This window comes from Pelodiscus sinensis, chromosome 8 (assembly GCF_049634645.1).
Source record: "Pelodiscus sinensis isolate JC-2024 chromosome 8, ASM4963464v1, whole genome shotgun sequence".
Classification (NCBI taxonomy): domain Eukaryota; kingdom Metazoa; phylum Chordata; order Testudines; family Trionychidae; genus Pelodiscus; species Pelodiscus sinensis.
This window is the reverse complement of record NC_134718.1, coordinates 62,764,217-62,785,709: the sequence shown is the minus strand read 5'-3', so window position 1 is coordinate 62,785,709 and position 21,493 is coordinate 62,764,217. Positions and strand designations below refer to the sequence as shown.

At 39.2% G+C, this 21,493-nt stretch overlaps 1 protein-coding gene across 11 annotated transcripts in view; it reads left to right on the top strand.

Annotated features, from left to right (window-relative positions):
- ATRNL1 (attractin like 1) overlaps positions 1-21,493 on the top strand; it is a 1,022,331-nt gene that overhangs the window by 360,645 nt on the left and 640,193 nt on the right. For all 11 annotated transcript variants that reach the window (XR_012905693.1, XR_012905692.1, XM_075935407.1 and 8 more), the window contains one exon: positions 10,207-10,300. Coding sequence is in view for 9 of the 11 variants with exons in the window: in XM_075935407.1 (XP_075791522.1) it covers positions 10,207-10,300 (94 nt within the window). In the remaining 2 variants the exon portion in view is untranslated. The remainder of the gene's footprint in view (positions 1-10,206; positions 10,301-21,493) is intronic.

The window sequence follows — 21,493 nt, the reverse complement described above, 5'->3', positions numbered from 1 at the left end:
CTATTTAGAATTTCCCACTTACAAAGAGGGCTACCTCAGCTTCTCACTCCCTTCAGTTGATTGAAGCAGGAGGACATTACATTTTACATAAAATTGTTCCTACCAAACGCAGCATGGTATAAAACTGCTGAAAGTTCACTTTTGTTAAATAACAACTTTCAGTTGATTCTTCACCTTGTGTTGCTAGCCACATTCAGGATTCTATACCATTGCAAATGTTTACATGTTCTTATAGAAAAAACAGACTATTACACTAATACTGTATTCCTGCATCAAAATTAACTCACTGGTATTTCTGGGGATGCTCTTTCAGCCTAGAGATATAAGGAATAGAAGTTGAGAACCTAATCTTTTTAAAAATGAAATTTAATTTGTATGGAAGTGATCATGAAATGACAGAATGTGTACAGGTTTGGGCAAATTTTTTATTAAGAAATAGATTTCTGATAGAATGTTATGCTAGAGTATCTTGACAATTATAGTTTCCTTTGAATTTCTATATTTAAAATCTGTATTTTAGAGTTTGAGAGAAAATAGCAAATTAATTTTAGTAGATTTACTCTGAGAAATTGGCATTAAGATTTCCCTTATTTCATGGGTTACGGGGAGACATCAGGCGAATATTACATTATTTTGATTTAATGCAAGATTCTGAAATCTTCTCTTAGAAAATGGCATTTATTTTAAGATTCACAATTAGAAACTATCAACACTGTGATTTCTTAAATGGGAAACGGCAGACATGTTTTTAGCCCATGAGTGTAAGGGTATCATGACATACTATCAATCCTTATGATATCCTCAGGATGTGATTATCCCATTGGGAACACTTCCCTTAGAATTAATTTACCACTATTGTATAAAATCTGTGGTGTTGGGGGAATGTGTATTTTAGTATTGGAAGACAATGCTGGCAGTTCAGTCTAGGGATGTTAAATTTCAATTAATCAGTTAATCTAGTAGTTGATGGAATTTCTGTCAACAACTCAATTAGTTGATAAGGAGCCACCTTTGGGCTTCTTGCTACATTTCAAAGGGAGAGTCACAGCAGTTGGACTGGCGTGAGCAGGACCATTTCAGGCCCCACTCATGCTGTTTCCAGGCTGTACCTCTGCTCTCCCTGGTTCCCCATGGAAATGGTGTTTGGGGTGGGGAAGTGACTAGTCGAGCCACTACTCGACTAGACAATAAGCATATACTTATCTAGTAGTCGACTAGTCACTTACATCCCTAGTTGAGCCAGTCCACTTGATTTATAGAGATTCATCTGTACATTTAGAATACTGAACATGAGCAGAAGTCAAAGTAAAAAGAGAGGTTTTATGCAATTTTTATATGAATGATATTTAGTAACTAGTGATACTACTTCAGAATCTGAATATGTACTAGTTATGTTGTAATGTTAGTCTAATATTTTTAAGCTGTTCGTTGCATTGTACGTAGGGCAGGGTGTGAACAAGGAGTGAGTATGATCAGCAGTTTCTGAAATCATTTTGCTTGAGCTGTAAGTATCTGGGAACACTGGAGAAATACACATAGCAAGAGCAACTGGATTACCTTTTTGAAGTTGCAATGTGTGCGTTTTCATGACAATCTAGCACTATTGTCCTATCCGGAGCCACCCAATAGGGAGTCTAATGCCATGCTCAGTACCACCCTTCCATGGTCCTACCACACCAGAAGCGTGGGAAATGGAAGAAAGATTGGGGTCATTACTTGCCTCTAGACTTCTGAGAGAGTTTTCACTATAGAAAATTCTGGGTTTAGAAACACTGTTGGACCTATTGTAGAACAGCTTGTGTGAAATCGTATTGAATTGGGATTTTAGAATTCATTTTGAAGAAAAGCAGTAAACTGGGAAGTCTTTGGTTACTTTAGCATATCAATAACCGATGTGCCCTGATTAGTGCTTTTATTCATAATCCTCAAATCATCCTTATTCATAATCCTCAAGTCATCCTTAGTTTAAATAACATAAATATTTTAAGTGTATAGGTAGGGTATTCAAAAGCATTCATCATTGTCCTACCTGTACTCTTAGTTAAATCAGTGGAGTTTTATCATTGACTTCAATGGGAGTAGGGTCAGACCAACCCTAAGTTCATTAGAAAATTATAACCTTTATTGTCTCAGTTGGAAAACATCAACTCGAATGCAATCAGGTCTCAGTAGCTTTTCAAGAAAAAAAAGGGTGTTATGGCAAAAGTCTGCTCACAATGATTTAAGGCATATGTGTGTCTCAGCTCCTCTGGTGAGACCTCAGGAAGATTACTTCTCTTGTTCTCTGATAACTAAACAAATCCATTAGAAATAGTATTTTTATCTATTTTTTCTTCCTGAGGTTGTCTTTATCTAACCGGGGTAGTGTTTTGGTTTTTGTTTGGGGGGTGTGTGTGTGTGTGTGTGTGTGTGTGTTTCCTCCTTTTAAGGTTAGACCTATAATCACTGTTTCTCCTTTAAAATCAACCTCATCCACATCAGTAATTGGAATGGCATTACCATGACAGAGAACACATTACAGTCGGCATAGCATTGAGGCTACTGACACATTGAAGACCGCTGAGGGAAATTACAAGACAAAGTATCCACTGTGTACCAAATCATGAATGCGCATGAGCATGACTATCAAAAGTCCTATCAGAGGTACAGGAGAACTAGAGGGCAAATCAAACAAATGGCATAGAAACAGAATCTATGCTAGTTCCAGTTTCTTCTACTTTCCTGTACTTTAGCTTCTGCCTAAATAGTTGTAGTTCCAAGGGGGAGCTCTTTCAGTAACCCCCGTGAGCATGGATGAGATCTAGTATACAAAGGGAAGCCAGTCAGGTATGAGAATTTGATCTCTGAATGGGATCATGTCTCAAGTGGACTGACAACCTCGGAGAGTTCCATCCTGCCTCTCACTAGGGAGGTGAGACTCAAGCATCATTTTCTAGTAAAATGATATCATCAGAGAATCAGAATTGCAAGTATGCAATTATCCCTTCTTGCCTATTTTAGTACAAAAGCTGAGAATTAAGAACAGGCATATATTTAGTGGCTCACTGTCACTATTAATAATGCTACCGTTTGAGATTCTATGGCTGTTGTACTTGCTTAGTAATCACGTACTATGAAATCGGGCATTTAAGATTTAGGTTTCAGTAAATAAAAACAGTAAACATAGTTTATATTGTAAGCTTATTATTTCTTTTACATTTGTCACAATCAGACAAGTGGAAAAAATAAATAGGCGTACAAAGATAATAAAATATAATATATATTTTACCTAAATGTGCTATAATAACATGGAAGTACTGCCACTGCATTTATCTGTTAACACTTAAGCATATTTTAGTAGCATCCGAAAAAAGCATTAATATTTTTAAGCAGTAGAATAATTCACCATGTACATGTGTACAGTTTTAGCAGAAATTTGCTTGGTTCTAAAATATTTTTTGATTAGAAATATTAATGCAAAATATGCCTATTAAAGAGGATTTTCACGTCAGATTGATTGACACATAGTGTACTTGGTTTCAGTAGATTTCAAGTTATTACCTGGGGAATAATTGAATTATTATGATTGAGTAAAGTGAATATTCATTCTTGATTATCTTGTAAAATCAGCATTTGGTGTAACCAGAACCAGCCCTAGCATTCTGTGTTGGGACCAGAAAATTTTACACCACAATCTGCTTCCTCTTTGATCATAGCATTATATCTAGAGAGGCCTTTGTTTTAGGAGGGTTTTACAGAGTCTTTTAAACTTTTCCCCAAATCTACCAGCCTCCTGTATTGCAAAAGAAATGCAGTCCAGCAGTTTATGTTGAGGACCATGCATAGTTATTACTATTTGTGTGTGAATATCTGATATTTGCTAACCTACTTAGTCCATTTGTGGATCATCTGCATGATTTCGATCTCTAACTTTCAGTACTGTGGTACAGAAAACTATCAGGAAAAGGAGAAACAACTAGAGGGGGATGTAGCACCTATTGTAGCTAGTACATCCCTTGAGTAATTGGAGGCTGTTCCTATTGTTTATCTGTATTCTGCTGGAGTTGTAGCTAGTACATCCCTTGAATAATTAGAGGATGTTCATATTGTTTGTCTGAATTCTGCTGGAGTTAAGTCCCTTTTTCCTGTTCCACTTTTTTAATTGCCTCCGTGTTAGTAGGGTTTTAACCTAGAGCCTTCACCACCAGAGCACAGACCTCTACTACTAAGTCTAAAGGAGTAATTGCATTAGCTTGTACTAGCAATATGTTATTACCCCATTGCTGACAAGCCATCAGATAGTGGCTAATTTTGAAAATGTGACTATGAATGCACAGTTGTGTTAACTTTTTCTGTGTGCTTTATTTTAATCTATTTTTTCCAGGAAGTACATTTAGGAAATAGCTACACTAGAGCGCTTACAGCAAAGCAGCTGCACCAGTTCAGCAGTTCCACTGTCAGGGTTTTAATATCGCCGCTCTAAGATGACTTAATCAATCCACCCCACTAACATAGCACTTTGCCCAGCAATGCTAGATATGTGCTAGTGTAGATAGAGCACCAGTGTAAAGAACATAGTATCTGATTTTTTTACTGAATTTGAAGCTTCTTAACTAAAAGAAGTTGCACTACCAGTGAAGACTTTTCTTATTGTTGTTTTTCGTATGCAATGAGCACTTTTAATGCTGGAGAAATTCCATGTACTTGTGTCATAAATTAAATTTTAGATGGTTTTCAGATTTTATGTATGTTCATAAATTGACAGTTTTTGAACATTAACCAGAATGCAGCCTATTAGTTGCCCTGCAGTTTATGTGCTTTCTTATAATGGAGCATCACTGTTACAAACTATTAACTGATAAGGCACAATAAGCACAGTACGCTGCTAGGAATATATTGTGTACATATTCATTTGTTTCTTCCTATTATTATAGCAGTGATTTACATAGTGAAAATTAACATTTGAAAAGAGGCCTTTCTTGCTATAAGTACTTAAACAGTTGTTCTGTTGACAAAGAATGGGGTATTGGAGAGAATATGGGGAAAAGATTATCTTAGAAGCAGGCTCACTGATGGGAGGAGGCAGAGGGGAGCAAAAGGGACAACTGCCCTAAAGCCCGGTGATTCAAAGGGTCCCAGGACTCCTGGTGGTTGGAGTCCTGGGCCCTTTAAATTATTGCTGAAGCCCCATGCACTGCTCTTCAAAGCATTGAGCAGTGTACTCTGGACAACCCCGGGTTGAAAGTGCAGGCAGCACTGGGGGCTAGCTGCCCCAGCCATGCCCATTCCTAATATGCTACTGCGACTTGAGACCATTGTTCCTTGTTCTGTCATCTGCATTACTGAGAATAGCTTGGCTCCATCTGCTTTGGACCCCCTCCCCTTTTCAGGCTGCTATCAAATCCCCCCTCACTCTTCTCTTCTGCATTCTAAATAAGCTCAGGTCCCTCAGCTTATCCCCTTAAGTCATGAACCCTAATCTATTACAGAGGAATACATCTTCAGTGAGCTTTTATTGTGCAGAGTCAAGATCATAGCAAAAATTAACATTTGGTGGGAATTGCAAGCATCACTTGGGGCTGTGCTGGTTATGTCTTATTTTGAAAAAAAGAAAATATTCTCTTATCACCACATACTTTGTAAACATTTCTGCTGTTAGTTGTGACAACAAATTTTATACTGTAAGTGACATTTTGTGATAGTTGAAATAATCAGATTTTGTTTACTGAAGAATTGCTGCTCATTGTTCCCTTTTGCATTTTATTCTACAGTAATTCCTCATTTAACACTATAGATATGTTTCAGAAAATGATCGTGTTAAGTGAAAACGTGTTATGTGGGGTCAATTTTCCCATTGAAAATAATGGAAAAGGTGGGGGTTGCATTGCAAGCGGTGGTGTGTGTTGGGACCGAGCCATAAGGTTGGGGGAAAAAGGGGACTGGGTTATAGCAGGGAGGGGAGGTGTTTGGCTCTGGGGAAGGAAAGGGGAGGAGAGGAGAGAGGGATTGGGTTGGGAGTATGTATGCCCCTGTGATGGGTCTGCCGGGACCCGCACTGCGTCTGGTGAGGGGAAGAGGGGGTCGCTGGGGAATGGCGCGGTGAGCGGCGAACCCTCCGTTGCTTTGCAGGGAGGCAGGGGAAGCCCCATGCAGCCGCCAGCGACGGGCCAGCTGGGGAAACTCAGACGCCAGCCTGCAAGCGGGGGCGGAGGACAGGGGGCAAGGCGTCCGGCGAGGGGGAGTCAGCGGGGAACAGCGCAGGGAGCAGCGAATCCTCCACTGTTTTGCAGGGAGGCGGGGGAAGCCCTGTGCAGCCGCCGGCAACCGGCCGGCTGGGGAAATCGTGTTGTTCTGGGGACGGTTGTGTAATTCAAAAAACGTTCCCTAAAAAAAACCCCATACTATCGCGAAAATGTGTTAAGTGGGCATGTGTTAAATGAGGAATTACTGTATTTATATACTGCCTGCCAAGAGATACAGTAAGGGGGAAATGATGGGTTAGAAACTGCTCAAAGTGGTAAGAACTGCTCCCCTCTTGTTTTCTGTTCCCGAGAACAGCAGTCCTCATTGTGCGAGATCTCTCTTAATGCTTCAGTCTTCTTTAACCATTGTATCTTCTATTATTCATCTAGCACTTTATCACATAGGTTAACAGATGGTCTAATATTTGTTAATTATGGTATCATCTTAATTTAAGTAATAGTTGAACAAATTATTGACAAACATATGAATGCCCTGTGATACTCTTGAGCTATGTAAGTTATAGTGAGATAAGCTGGGACTTCAACATAGCATCATATACTGGAATAAAATATTAGTGATGGTGTAAAAAGCAAGTGCTTCTAACCAGATACGTACCTTTATTTAATATATATTGTAACTGAAATCTTTACATTTCCATGCAAATGTATATTGCCTATGATTTAGCAGCATAATTAGAAAGGGTCACAGATATTTTTATCTCCATTCTTCTGTTAATTTGCCTGAAAGAGAGCACTTTTCAATGGTCAAGTTGCTATTTGCAGTAGTAACTAAAATAAAAAAATTAGATGAACAGTCAAATCTCATTAATTTATTCACATTTATGAAATCTGGCATAGCATCTTATTTTGCTTTTAAAGAGAAAGGGGCTCCCCATAATGAAATTTTCAAAGGTTGGAAGGGAGAATTTCTGCTGTTTAACCTTTTCCTGGTCTTCTTTTTTCCCCCCCCAAGGTAAATACCTTTATTATTGTGATGTTGCCCTTTAGCTGACATCTCTCATAGATCTGGTCAAAAACCCTTTCTTGGAAATTGACTAGACTGCAGTGGAATGATCTGGCCAGTCCCACTGGCGTCTGAAGAGAGTCCCTATTAGGGTCCCTAGGCACATTAGTCAGGCTGCAGACTCGTTGGAATCTTTCCTGAGAGTTCAGACCACATAGCTCCGACTGAACACTTAGAATTAGTGCTCACTCCTCAGACTTTTGTAGCTTCAACACAACCTTTCCCAGAATCCCACTCAAGATGTGAGATTTGGGATTGTCTCTTCAATGGCCACATGGTAGGTATAATGCATATAACGGACATAAACTTTGCACGGGGTCCTATAGGTCTTTCTTTAATAGCACAAATATAGTTTTTTACCAAAAAAATCTCTATGTGCAATTTCATGCATCAATTTTTCCTCACCATTCCAGAACATCTGTCAGGCCATACAGAGATCTTATAGCGCAGAGCACATCTTGGATTTTTAAACATGGAACTGTTTCTTCTCAGTTTACCTACTATAACTTTGGCTGTCCATTTCATTCCATTTTCCTGCCTATATAGTCTGTCTGTATCTCTCTGTGTTACCTTGACCTACCCAGCCTCTGTGGTTTTATTAAGGCTAGTGTCAATACTTTGGTGTCATTTATTTATTCTTCATTTGGGATTTTCCACTCTCCAGACACTCGTCCCCTGTTGATGAGATTGGTGATAATCCGCTTCAGACCACTTGCTTAGCATTCCCACTGCCCCAGGGTGATTAACTCTGAAGAAACAGCCACAGAGTTTTAACAGTCCACAATTGGCCATGGTGGGATAGAGGTATAAAACAATCTTGGCTTATTCTGATGAATACAGAAATAGGTGCATTCATGACAAAACAGTTTTCATAGTAACAACTTTATAGTCTCACATAGAATTTATAAGTTGTACAGACAGATCCCCAAAATCATCGCAGCATCCAAGTCAAATTTGGTCAGAGGCTGTGTGGGGTTTAATTCCCTGATCCTGCGAAATGTATGTGCATACATTTAATGTGTGTACATGCACTTACGATTACAGCTAAATATATGTATGTTTTGCAAGATGAGACCTTAAATTGTAAATTGATTTTTGAAGGCATCATAATTTTAAGTGTATTTATCACTATTAACTGTGAGTTGTGTTTTTTGAACCAAACATTGAGATGTACTCTTCCCTCTCCCTAACCATGTTCTTCTCTTTCAATTCCTGCTTGTGTCATTTTGATTAAAGCTTGTCTACTATGGTCACATCTTCACGAATCTCAGCCATTTTGGGCTGTTCTCCTACCCACTTTTCAGATGGGGCTCAGCTATTTCAGTCAGATTCACTCCACTCCACCCTACCACAAGCTGTATTCAGCTCTATTTGCTTCCTCTTGCTTTCTTTCAGATGGCCTGCTAACTTGAGATCAACAAGGTAAACATTAGCAAAGGCTCAGGCCCAGACAAAGAGTTTGCAGGGCCCAAGGTGGCATGCTGTGGTTGACTGTGCCACAGCCAGGTAGCTCCCAACCACAGTAGCAAGTGAGTGCCCAGGCAGGTGGGTGCCAGGCCACACAGGGCCCTGACAGCACAAAGCCCAAAACAACCACATTGCTTGCCTTGTCCTAAGGCCAGATTGCAAAGGCTTCTTTGATGTGAACATTTGCAATTTCTGTTGTATAAATTGTGTATTACGTAAATTTCATTTTATGTGTAATAGTTTGAGATCCATTTGTCTAATATATTAATGCTTTTCTTTAGTGAGTTGGTTTAAGGGGGACATAGGTTGTTTGGATGTGTGTTATGGAGCACTATCACAGAAATGAGTTTTCTATGTTGTTCATTATCTACAGAATAAGAGCACTAAAACCCACTCCCTCTGCCAAGTAGAAAAATAGCACTTTTATAATAGGATTGTAAAGTGGCAAATAAACTTTTATTACATGTAGGTCACTGTTTAGTATTATATCCATGCTCATGGAGAAAGACCATGCATAAAATCTTTTATTTTGGCTGTAATTAAAACATCTGTGACAGCAGGATCTGATCTCTAGATAGGGAATTGCTGAGGTGTGTTTAAGGAGTTTTAAGTGTATTATGAATATCAATAGATTGTTGTTTTACATCAGTGCATTACCTATATGACTTTGACTTTGCATGACACTCTAAACCAGGTTACCAAGAGGCAATTGTATTATCTGCAGATATTATCTTGAATCACAATCAGAAAGTGTAGGATTCAGTCTGCTGAGGGCTGTGCTGTTTGACATCCTACTAGGACATTACATTGGGTTTTCGCATACCTCTTAATGAAATTCTCACATCTTCTGCACTGTGTTATTTAACATGCAGGGGCATTTAAAGGTAGAAATTGTATTTTTGCCTCTAGAATGTTTCTATTTTGGACCATAGAAATGGTATTGTATTAAATTAGCCCCTGTTCATGCGTACCTTAAAAGCTTTAAATGTAGTATGTTTTTGTCAACTGTAATTGATTTACAGCTTTAATTGATACATTGTGTATTTCTTTCATTAGAATCAGGAAAAAATTCTGATACCATTCAACTCAATGGGAGTTTTGTCATTGTCTTCAATAGTTCAGGATTTTATCTTGTATACATACGGTATATTTTGTTAATATTTAGTAACATATTTTCCATACTTTATACAAAATCACATTAAAATGGTAGACTGTACAGACTCCTCTAAAACCTTTATTATTCATGTCAGTAATCTTTAGATAAAATCTCCCTAAAGGCATATTCAGACTATTGAGTTCCCAATGCTGCAGTGTATAAATTAAATGATCGTATTAGTGATATGTGCTTTAAAGGGGTCCATGATGGAAATACTAATGTCTTAACCACACCTTCTCTGTAATGCATTTAGGATAGACTATTAATATCCATAAAAGTAAATTTAGTCATTAATTATAATATAGTCAGTTAAATCTTTTTCTCCTTTAATTTTGTAGCTTGCACATGCAGTGGACATGCAAATATTTGTCACATGCAAACAGGAAAATGTTTTTGCACAACTAAAGGAATCAAAGGAGACCAATGTCAACTGTGAGTACAGCTGATTGTACCCTGAAATTATATTAATTTATGCCTAAAGGATAATTAATTTTGTGCTTTTTTCCATTTCCTTGTTTTCCTTTGAAGTGACCTCTAAATGATTTTTCTGCTTAATCTGGTCATCCTGTATATCTACATTCCTTACAAAAATAATCAGTTATTTTCTCTTGTTAAGGAATAACTACATAAATATTAATAACATTATGTGGACACTATGATTTTTATAGTATCCTATAAAAGGAAGTGGCTGCAGAATTATCAGTAGCCTTGTTCTGTTTTGTGTACAGTTGGATTCCAAGTCTAAAATATCTGTGGTAGTAGGAGTTATATTGAGTACATTTGTCACATAACTTTAGATCAGAAACTATAGTAATTAGATTTTTAGTGTTTCAGAAACATTTTGAGGTAGACATTTCAGCCACGTAATTAAATATTGAACAAAAGGAGTGAATAGGCCTTTAGCTTAGGAAAGTGTGAGCAGCATTCTAGTTTATACATTGAAAATCAGTTGGATAGCTCATTGCTGACTAGGTCTTAAACATTTAAAGAAGTGCAGCACTGACTGGTCCATCATGCTTGCTGTAACAAAATACAAATTATGCTAAGTAGTTTTTTCTACAGTATAACTCAGATTCTCTTTTACTCAAGAAGGTCATACCTGGTTTCTTTATTTCAGTTAATCTGTTTTGTAGTTTAAAAATGCTACGAATTACAGTGCTTTTTGAGAGGATATTAATAATGAATGATGCTATCTTTCTAAACAGGTCAGTTTTATTCAGGATTCATTCTCCCAGTTTTAATTTTCAGGAAATTAGCATTTTACCCACTTGTAATTTGCAGTTGTTTTCCCTGCAGAAAACAGAATTGCTGAAGGGTAAATAGAAACTGTTTTTGAATTACAGGCAGTCCCCGGGTTACGTACAAGATAGGGACTGTAGGTTTGTTCTTAAGTTGAATCTGTATGTAAGTCGGAACTGGCGTCCAGATTCAGCCGCTGCTGAAACTGACCGCCAGTTCTGACTTACATACAGATTCAACTTAAGAACCCCAAGCTTCCCCAAGTCAGCTGCTGCTGAAACTGATGAGCGCTGATTCCAGGAAGCCTGGGGCAGAGCAACTCTGCCTCGGGCTTCCTGTAGTCAGCGCTGGTCAGTTTCAGCAGAAGCTGACTTGGGGACGCCTGGGGCAGAGCAGCTGGGGTGCTGCTGGGTTGCTCCAGTAGCACCGCTCCTCGGCGCTACTGGACCAACCCAGCAGCACCCCAGCTGCTCTGCCCCAGGCATCCTGATTCAGCCACTGCTGAAACTGACCAGCAGCGGCTGAATCAGGACCTGGGGCAGAGCAGCTGGGGTGCTGCCGGGTTGGTCCAGTAGTGCCCAGAGCGGGTGCTGCAGGACCAATCCGCAGCGCCCCAGCTGCTCTGCTCCAGGGTCCAAAACAGCAGACCACAGGCACCGGGACTCAAGCGGCAGCAGCGGCGGTTCCGCCTCAGAAGCGCGGGAACCCGCCCGGTGCCCCTGGTCTGCTGGAGACGGTCTCCAGTAGACCAGGGGCACCGGAGCAGCTTACGAACGGGGCTTTCTCGCCCCGGAGCTCGCAGGTAGCAATCCGCTACCTCGACCTCCGGGGCGAGAAAGCCCCGTTCGTAAGTGCGGATCCAACGTAAGTGGGATCCGCGTAAGTCGGGGACTGCCTGTACAGTATTCTTCCACTGTTTTGGTCAAAACTCAAGAAAGTGTACTTTTATCACATTATCTTTATTGTTTTATTATGATACCTGTTTTAGGAACGAACAGCTATGAGGGTGATGTTATTTTAAAAAGCTATTATGTAGTCCTTGGATTAATGAATTTAACTGAAATTTAAAATTCTGGTTAGTATATTTGGCATAAATCCCTCATTTTATTTTTTCTAAACTATCTAATCTATATATTCTAGCTATTTATAGGATGCCAGTTGAGATAATATATCGACACTGCTGTTCATAACCATCTTGTCTGCAGAAGTTAGTTGTTCTTATATCTTTCCAATAGTACCTGTTGAAGGTTACGGGAAAGCATGTTTTCCTGCAAGATTACATTGTGAATAGCTGGGAACATGCTAGATAAAAAAGAGTCGTTAACTTCGTCACTGGAGTTGCTATATGAGTAGCAATCAGATTTTAACCATGAAGACTCCATGATCTACATTTGCTCAGGAGAGGTGAACATAAATCTTCCTCTATCTGAGCTGGAAGAAATTCTGATCAGTTTATTTAATAGGAAGGTAGTTTTTATATGGCTTCCGGTGATACCAAATCTGTACTCCAGGAAATGACCAAGCGTGCTCAGATACCATGATGTTGAGTGAATTATTAATATAAATGTGTCCATATATAAACAAGGAGCCTTATGCTAAAAATAGAGTGTACAGGCAGTCCCCGACTTACGTGGATCTGACTTACGTCGGATCCCTAGATACGAACGGGGTGAGGCAACTCCCGCACATGCGCAGCAGCATTCCCGGGGCTCGCTCACCTGGGTCCTAGGATCCTCCTCCTCCTCGGGCCGGCTCCGACTGGGGTCCCGCAGAGCTGCCGGGCAGAGGAAAAGTGCCTCCCCACACCCGCTGCCCCCCCCCACCCCCCTGCCAGCAAGAGGCTGTCTCCTCCCCTGAGCAACAGGCTGCCGAACAGCAGACAAAAGCAGCCTCTCTGCCCCTCCTCCCCTCTATACATGCCGGGCTCCCGGAGCGCAGCAGCGTCCCCGGGGCTCGCTCACCTGGGTCCTAGAATCTACCTCCTCCTCCTCTTCGGCCGGCTCCTCCGGCCTGCCGGCTCCAACTGGCCTCTGCCTGCAGCAGACAAAAGCAGCCTCTCCGCCCCTCCTCCCCCTATACATGCTGGGCTCCCTGGGCAAACAAAGACTCCACCAAAACAAACAAAGTGCTGGCCTCATTGTGTTAGCAAAAAAAGGACCCTCCTCCTAGAACCCTGGGTGGTGTGTGGAAATAAAGCTATTAGCTCAAAGCATGGTGCAGAGCTGTCTGGTATTTGATGAGTTACTCCTTTAGTCCTGAGTTTGTCACAGGGACAGAAATAGATGTGAAATCTTTTGAACACGGGAACAGACAGCAAAACAAACATTAGAGGGGAGTTAACCTTTCCCTATGCTATCCAAAACTAAAAAAAATGTTTGGCTAGAGTTTCCCCTACTATATGTACCAGTTCCGACTTACATACAAATTCAACTTAAGAACAAACCTACAGTCCCTATCTAGTACGTAACCCGGGGACTGCCTGTACTTAAGAAAAGACAGTTATTTATTTTTTCTTTTAGTCAGACACCTCAAACATATTTTATTATGAAATATAATTAATTGTTAGTATTGGTATAGAGCCCATGGGCACAGTCAAGATTGGAGCCTGATTGTGCTTGAAGCTGTAATATAGAGAGCTGGTGAGTGTTTTTGTCTTAAGGCACTTACAGCCTAGGTTAAGAAAGACTTGATGGGAGAAGAAACAATAGAGTTGAGTAAGGTTAGGCAAGGGTCACAGTACTAGGAGCATGAGATCACACAGAAAAGTGGGTTTCAAACTGCTACCTGATGTATCATATATTTATCACCAATGATATTTGAGTTCTCACTGACTACTGAACTAGTTATCAAAAAAGTATGCTAATAGAATTTATACCTTCCTGATGCAAAGACAAGGTTCTTAACATGCTATTTGAAGTAATTTTCTATACCACTTCTTCATTCTAAGCTATCATTTGTCTTCAGTGACCTATGTGCATTTCCATTGGTGGGATCATATTCTCTGTTGATGAACTTGTGGAACTTTCTTCAAAGCTGTTTCCAGTTTGGGATACACTCCCCCAGCCACCTCAATTCTCCTATCATCATCAAAGAAAGTAGGGCCATGTCCATTGATTTCCTATCTCTAGGTTTTTGGTAGTTGTGTATAGTTTTTTTTTAAATCTAGTATTCAGATATATTCATATATAGATATTAAAAATGAGTAGTCCTGTGGCACTTCAGAGACTAACACAAATATATAGTATAATGAGCTTTCATGAATAAGACCCACTTCTTCAGAAGAGTTGGAGTGGAAATAACAGACTCCACAATATATGTAACAGCAAAAGAAGTACCTGTCAATTGTAGGGCCCGTGTTAATGAGGCTAATTAAATAGGCTGGATGTGTCCCATTCATAGTTTTTTATGTGAAAATGCAGATATTAGCCCTTCCCATCAGCCAGCGACTAAGCCCTTTTGAAACTGGAACAGGATATTTGTAGTTTATGGAGGAAAGATGCAGAGAAGAGCCTATTGTGAAAAATATGCCTTATGCTTTTCTACAGTTTTGCTAGGATACCAGTTCCCTAATGGCTAAAAATCTATTCCCCATTACCCCCCCGCCTCCTCTGTCCCCTGTGGAGACAGTGCTAGTAAAGGTAGCAAGAGAGGAGTTGACTAGTTGAGGGACCAGTTGACTATCCAATAAGCTTTTGATTATCAGATCATGGACTAGTTGCTTACATCCCTAGTTTAGAGCCCATATTAATTTGTAATTTATATATAGGGAAAGGGCCTCACAACATAAGTTCATCTGCTTAGAGACTAAATCACTGCTCTGCTTTAGCTTTTAAAGAGCAGTAGTGTGATTCAACAGGCTGACACCAAAATGGTTTAAAGTAGGATTTGTCCATAAGTTGGCCTTAATGGAAGTTGCACAGCTAAGTCCGTATGCATCACTTTGATAGCTTACTCTGAGTGTTGCATGAATGAACATGTGGTGCTATGGGGCTTGTGTACTAGCCCTTATTTGCCCAATAGTCTCATATATATTATATGAAAGGAACTCTAGTTATAGTTGTAATTTGATTTGTCTAATTTCCAGTCAAAATGTTATATTAATATTGTCAAATTTAGTAGTGGCTTCTAAACGGTATATCTCCATATGTAGGATGTTAATATAAACTGTGAGTAAATTCTGTCCAGAAATACTATGGCCTGAAGTTTATATCCCTTTCAAATCCAAATTGAATTTTAAAAAATGGCAATAAAAGAGACATGACACACATTAATAGTTACATATAAAGATTATCTATGAATTATTTTAAATAATTTCAGTTACACTGTTGTAAATTATATATATGATATTCTTCATAACTATTCTGTGAACTTTCAACCATACACAGTCTAAACGCAGCAATCTTTAGCTCTGGATATGCATTATTTTTTCTAATTATTGTGTAGGCCAGTGTTTCCCAATTTTATTTGGCCACAGAACCATTTTAAACTCGAAAGAATTTTGCGGAACCCCGTATAAAAACAACTGGTAGGCAGCTAAAGCTGTGACTTTGTCTGATGCGGCGCTAATATATTTGTATTGAGTCACCCATGTGATCCACGCTGTCTGATAGTGAGTACAGGAATTTACGGTGGTATATAACAGGTGATTTCACCACTGACTGCGCATGTAGCGCTGAGTAGTGACATCATTGTCCCTACTCTCTGGCTAAGCTGGTATTACACAGGGACACTTATTGTGGCAAACGCAAATGAAAATTGTTTTCAAAAAAATTATTCCCCAGGGTTCCGTGGAACACCATTTGGGAAACATTGGTGTAGGCCAGGGTGCAGTTTTAGCAGCCAGGGAAACTTCATGAAAAGTCATAGTCTCAGAGCTCTGTTATTGCCTCACCTATCCCTAAATAGACGTGATCTGTAGTGGACACCAAGTCCTAGCGGAAAAGGTTTTAGGAAATCCAAGTGGCTGTACAAAACAAATTATTTTAAAGTGAGAGATTGTAGCAATCTATAGAGAAAAACATTTAGTCCTTTCAGGACAATCACCCTTTTCTTTTTTGGCAGACTGATTTTTCTTAATTTTATTAATGCATGAAATTAAATGAAACTGGTTTGCTTTTATTGTTCAAGGTGACTGGATTACAAAACAAAACAAACAATATAAATGATTAAAATAAATTAATTTTTATTAAAGATTTCTTTTGTTTCAATAATGAATTTGCTATTAATAACTCAGGTGAGAAGGATATTAATACATGACAATATGCACCTTGAGCTAAAAAACCTAGCTCTTAGTCAAGGCTGTAGCTGGCTCTTCCGTCTCTAGTTGGCCAGCCACTACTAGAGGAGAACAGAGTGAAACACTGAGCTTGACGTGGCTTACCTAAATAAATAAATTATTAAGCATTTAAAGACCATTATAACCCCAAGCAATTCATTAGTATGCTGTTGTATTTATAGAGAAGTAGCTTAAGTATCAGAATACAAATCATCAATATAGCACAGCTTTAAAAAGACTATGTAAATAATACAGGTATAGGTATTTAAACTTAAGTAGAAATTTACAGATAGTATTTTGCTGTCTTCCTGATCTTAAATAGTAATAAGACCTCAAAGATCTTTCATAGATTTAAAAAAAAACCCTGCAAAAACTAGTGGGTTAATCCTAAATGACAAAGACAGAACAAAATTTTACTTGAGACCATGGACCAAATTCACCACTTAATTGATTTCGACAGCTTTGTCTACTTATGCCTAAGTAAATGTGTTCTTCTGTCAGAGCTATGTGCTATGGAAACATGAAATAGGAATAATCTAACAATACCACTTTAATAGAAAATTTCTGTATCAAAGAGAAAAATAAAGGAATCTGAGATATGCATAATTTAATAAAACAGCTTCTTTTAGTCAAGCAGCAATTTTTTTTTTTGTTTCTTGGTAGAGGATAGAATCAATTTAAATAGTTACTATGGTGATCAGCAATTCTGAAATAAATGGAAATGAATAAATGTAATATAGGATATTATTTTCTGTACCAAAGAACAGTATCCTTTGGGGCGAGAGGGTTCCCTTCTTGAGGCTTTCCTTTTTTTGTTACTTTGCTGTTCAGGTTATCGAGTTCTGTTGTTGATGATTTGACATAAGGCAACTGCTTCCTATTCTCTTTCTCCCTTCTGAGCACAGTCCTGGGACTTCCCCTTTTAATCAAAAACTCTCTGTTGTCTGAGATGGACATCGATTTTACCCTATTAGTGAGCTAACAGATGGTTCTATGGAGACTTCCATCTGGAGTTAAGAGGAACACTTAAGACTACAAGTTTTTTATTTTCCAGGCAACTAATACTTAGACCTCAGCTGTCCAGAAGCAAAATTAGGCATTAGCCAGAAGAGCCACAGCAATGTGAAGTCATTGTTTCATTTACTATCGTATTACATATTCATATTTAAACATTGTGGCAGAAGAAATATATAATATAAAAACAATGTAAACACTTTTCAGTGCTCTAGAACACAGGCCCAAGCCTGATCCCAAATGCCTATACCACGGTTAAACAGCCCCTTAGGCCTTCCTCTGCAAGCTTGAGTGAGCTGGCATGGGACAGCCACAGATTTTAACTGCAATATAGACGTCCCAGCGTCACAGCTAAATACATTTTGGAACAGATTGCTCAGCATAAGTAGGTAACACACATTTCAAATGATCATACAAGATGAAGTGGCCTGTTAACATCTCTACAGTTATTGGGAAGTCAGGATTTGCAGGAGGAGTGGGGGAGGGAGTTAGTGGGTTATAGATTGTTCTAATAAGCCATAAAACCAGTGTCTCTAATCAGGCCATGATTTTTAGTATCTAGCAAGATTGTGAGTTTAAGCTCCAAAGTATTTTGCAGGTTTCCTTTAGGATGAGGAATGGGAGGTCAGATATAGAGTGATCACTTTGTGAAAAGTGTTCACCTACATGTAATGTTGTGTGTTTGTCTTGCCATTGTTTTCTGTGCAAGTTCAATAAGACATAGTAATTGTCTTATTTAACCTGCATAGTTATTATTGGAGTATTTCATATACAGGGTGAGGAACACATGTTGCAACAGGCATGTGTAGGACCCCTGGATCTTGAAAGGTTAATGGGCCACACATTGAATTGTCCCTGGAAATTTATGTTAACTACTTACGTTAAGCATCTGTTTCATTTTGTATTTAGCTGTGATGCTCTGAGTACATTTTTCCAATTTAAAGAAGAGCTCTGTGTAAGCTTGAAAGATTGTCTCTCTAATCAATGGAAGTTAAGCTAAAAAATAGTCATTACCTCATCCACCTTATCTCAAATCCTGGGACCAGCATGGCTAGACCACTACATTGATACTGTTACCATACCTTCTAATAACTGTATAATTCTTTCTGTAGACTTCTTTCTTCTTTGTATTGGATAGAGTATACATTTTCTAAAGTTTGCAACTTCTTTTGGGATTCTTTGGCATGAAAGGCACTTTGTAAATGTGAAATAATACCACTTTTAAGCAATGTAAAAGGGTTCAAATCCTAAAATTTCCTTTTTATGTGGGAAACACAAGATCCATTCTTTAGTAAAAGGGAACTGGAATTTAAAATGTCTTATGCTATTCTGAGAGCAGTGTTCTCATACGGAGTAAAAGTGGTGGTAAGGAAGAAAATGAAGAAAATTAGACAAGTTTGTGTACCAGTACTTAAGTACAAAGAAGTTGAGAAAATGCCTGCGGTACATCTTGTTTTATAACTGATGTATTAGATATGTTATTAAAATACTGATGGAAAACAAAGCTGTCATAGAACCAAAATAATTCAGAGTTGTGGCAAACCTGTTTAACTTCAGTGACATTTTTCTTGTTACTAGGAGTTGACTCTTAGGGGAATTGGATCCAGTTGGTTCATCCTAGATAATTTGAAAAATAACAAATATATTTAAGCAGGAATGAATTCTGACTGCTATTCGAAAACTGCATTTTAAAAATTACTATGGACTGTAAAAAAGGCCCACAAGTAGGTGCCACCTTTTTAAACACTGTCAGGGAGGTAGCCTGATATAAAAGCCTGAATACAGTCCCATCCTCTTAACCCTACTTCGCAATCTTCAAAAGAATCCCACGCAATACAAATGAAGTATTTTGTTAAAATACTATACAATAAATGTATTGATTCTTGTTTAATCCACATTAAAGAGTATAATAATGCATGTACTACCTCTTAGACAGGAGTCCGTCACTCACTAGTACAAGTGACATCACCTGTTTAGGAAAATGTCCACGCTCCTCCCCCGGGATAAAAGCGTCTAAAAAATACCAGGTGTATTTTTTTGTTAATATTTCTGTTTCCTCCTGTTGTAATGTGCCTTCTACTTTCAGATTTCCTTTTTATTCAAAAAAAAAAAAAGTAAAATCAAAATTACAAATTGATGTTTTGTAAACCTGAAGAAAAAAATATTTTTCAGGTCAGTACAGAAATTTGAAATATTTCAGTAGGCTGAGCAAAATGGGAGCAATGTATTTTTCAAGGTATAATATTGTTAAGATTGACAGCTCAGAATTTTACTCACTTTATCTGTGTAATCAGCAGCGTAGCGAGGGTGTTATGAGCCTGGCGACAAAGGCAAAATTTGCGCCCTCCCCATACCCAGCCGGACCACCCCCTTGCCTATACCGTTGCCACATGGGCTCCCTCCTGCACAAGGGGCTGTTATGCCATTGATTACTACCCACTGGGCCCAGCCTTCTAACCAGCTTTCTATCCATCTTACTGTCCATTTATCCAATCCACATTCCCTTAACTTGCTGGCAAGAATACTGTGGGAGACCATATCAAAAGCGTTGCTAAAGTCAGGGTATATCACATCCACTGACTTTCCCATGTCCACAGAGTTAGTTACCTCATCATAGAAGTTGATCAGATTGGTCAGGCATGACTTGCCCTTTGTGAATCCATGCTGACGATTCCTGATTGCTTTCCTCTCTTCCAAGTGCCTCAAAATGGAAGAAAGCCTCATCTACCTCATCCACCTGATTCGGTGGCCTGTAGCAGACACCAACCACAACATCACTGCTGTTGTTTGCACCTCTAAACTTAACCCATAGACTCTCAACAGGTTTTTCTCCCTCTATATACTGGAGTTCAGAGCAATCATAGTGCTCTTACATATAGTGCAACTCCTCCTCCTTTTCTCCCCTGCCTGTTCTTCCTGAACAGTCTATACCTACCCTTCCATGACAGTGCTCCAGTCATACAAGTCATCCCACCAAGTCTCTGTTATCCCAATTAAATCATATTTCTTGGACTGGGCCGAGGCCTCCAGTTCTTCCTGTTTGTTGCCAAGGCTTCTCACATTAGTGTACAAACACCTCAGATAACCAGTTGAGCACCCTATCTTCTCCATTTGAATTAGGGGTCCTCCTTTCTTGCTCGTTCCTCTTTGCATATCTTCCTGGTATCCAGCTTTCCCACTCCCCTCAGGGTTTTGGTCACAGTCCCCCAACGAACCTAGTTTAAAGCCCTCCTTACTAGGTTTGCAAGCCTGCCTGTGAAGATGCTCCTTCCTCTCTTCGTTTGGTGGATCCCATCTCTTCCTAACAATCCTTGTGCCCAGAACAGAGTCCCGTGGTCAAAGAAACCAAAGCCCTCTCTGCGACACCACCTGTGCAGCCACGCATTTACTTCCTCAATTCGACGATCCCTGCCCGGTCCTTTCCCTTCAACAGGGAGGATGGACGAGAACACCACTTGCGCGCCGAATTCTTGGATCCTTCTTCCCAGCGCTACATAATCCGCAGTAACCCACTCAAGGTCATTCTTGACCGTATTGTTAGTTCCCATGTGGGGAAGCAGGAAAGGGTAGCGATCCAAAGGTTTGATCAGTTTGGTACAGTTCCCAGGCTAGACTATGACTTTCTGCTTGTGCTCTGTACATCTAAACATATTACAGTAGACTTCCGATAATCCAGAACCTATGGGATTTAGGTGGTGCCGGATTATCAGATATGACGGACTATCAGGAAGTACTATAAGCAGGTTATATATATACTGTATACATTATATACTGTATATAAAGTGTTCTTAAACCTTTTTATTGTACATAGTATATACAGTATATTGTAATGATTTAGTTTTTTTAAGCCTTTTTTACCCATTTTGCTCAGTTCAGCTGCTGCTGCTGTTACCTTGTGATTCTCTTTTTTGCCGAAGCTCACTCACTAGGCTCTTGCCATTTTGATGCCGGACTATTGGATGCCGGACTATTGGAGTTTTACTGTACTTTTCAAACATTCAGCCCTAGTATCTCATGATGCCCATGATGTAATGAGGTCACAAAGATAGAGACCTCTTTAAAGGACCAAATCCACACAGTAGTATCCTGACAAAAGG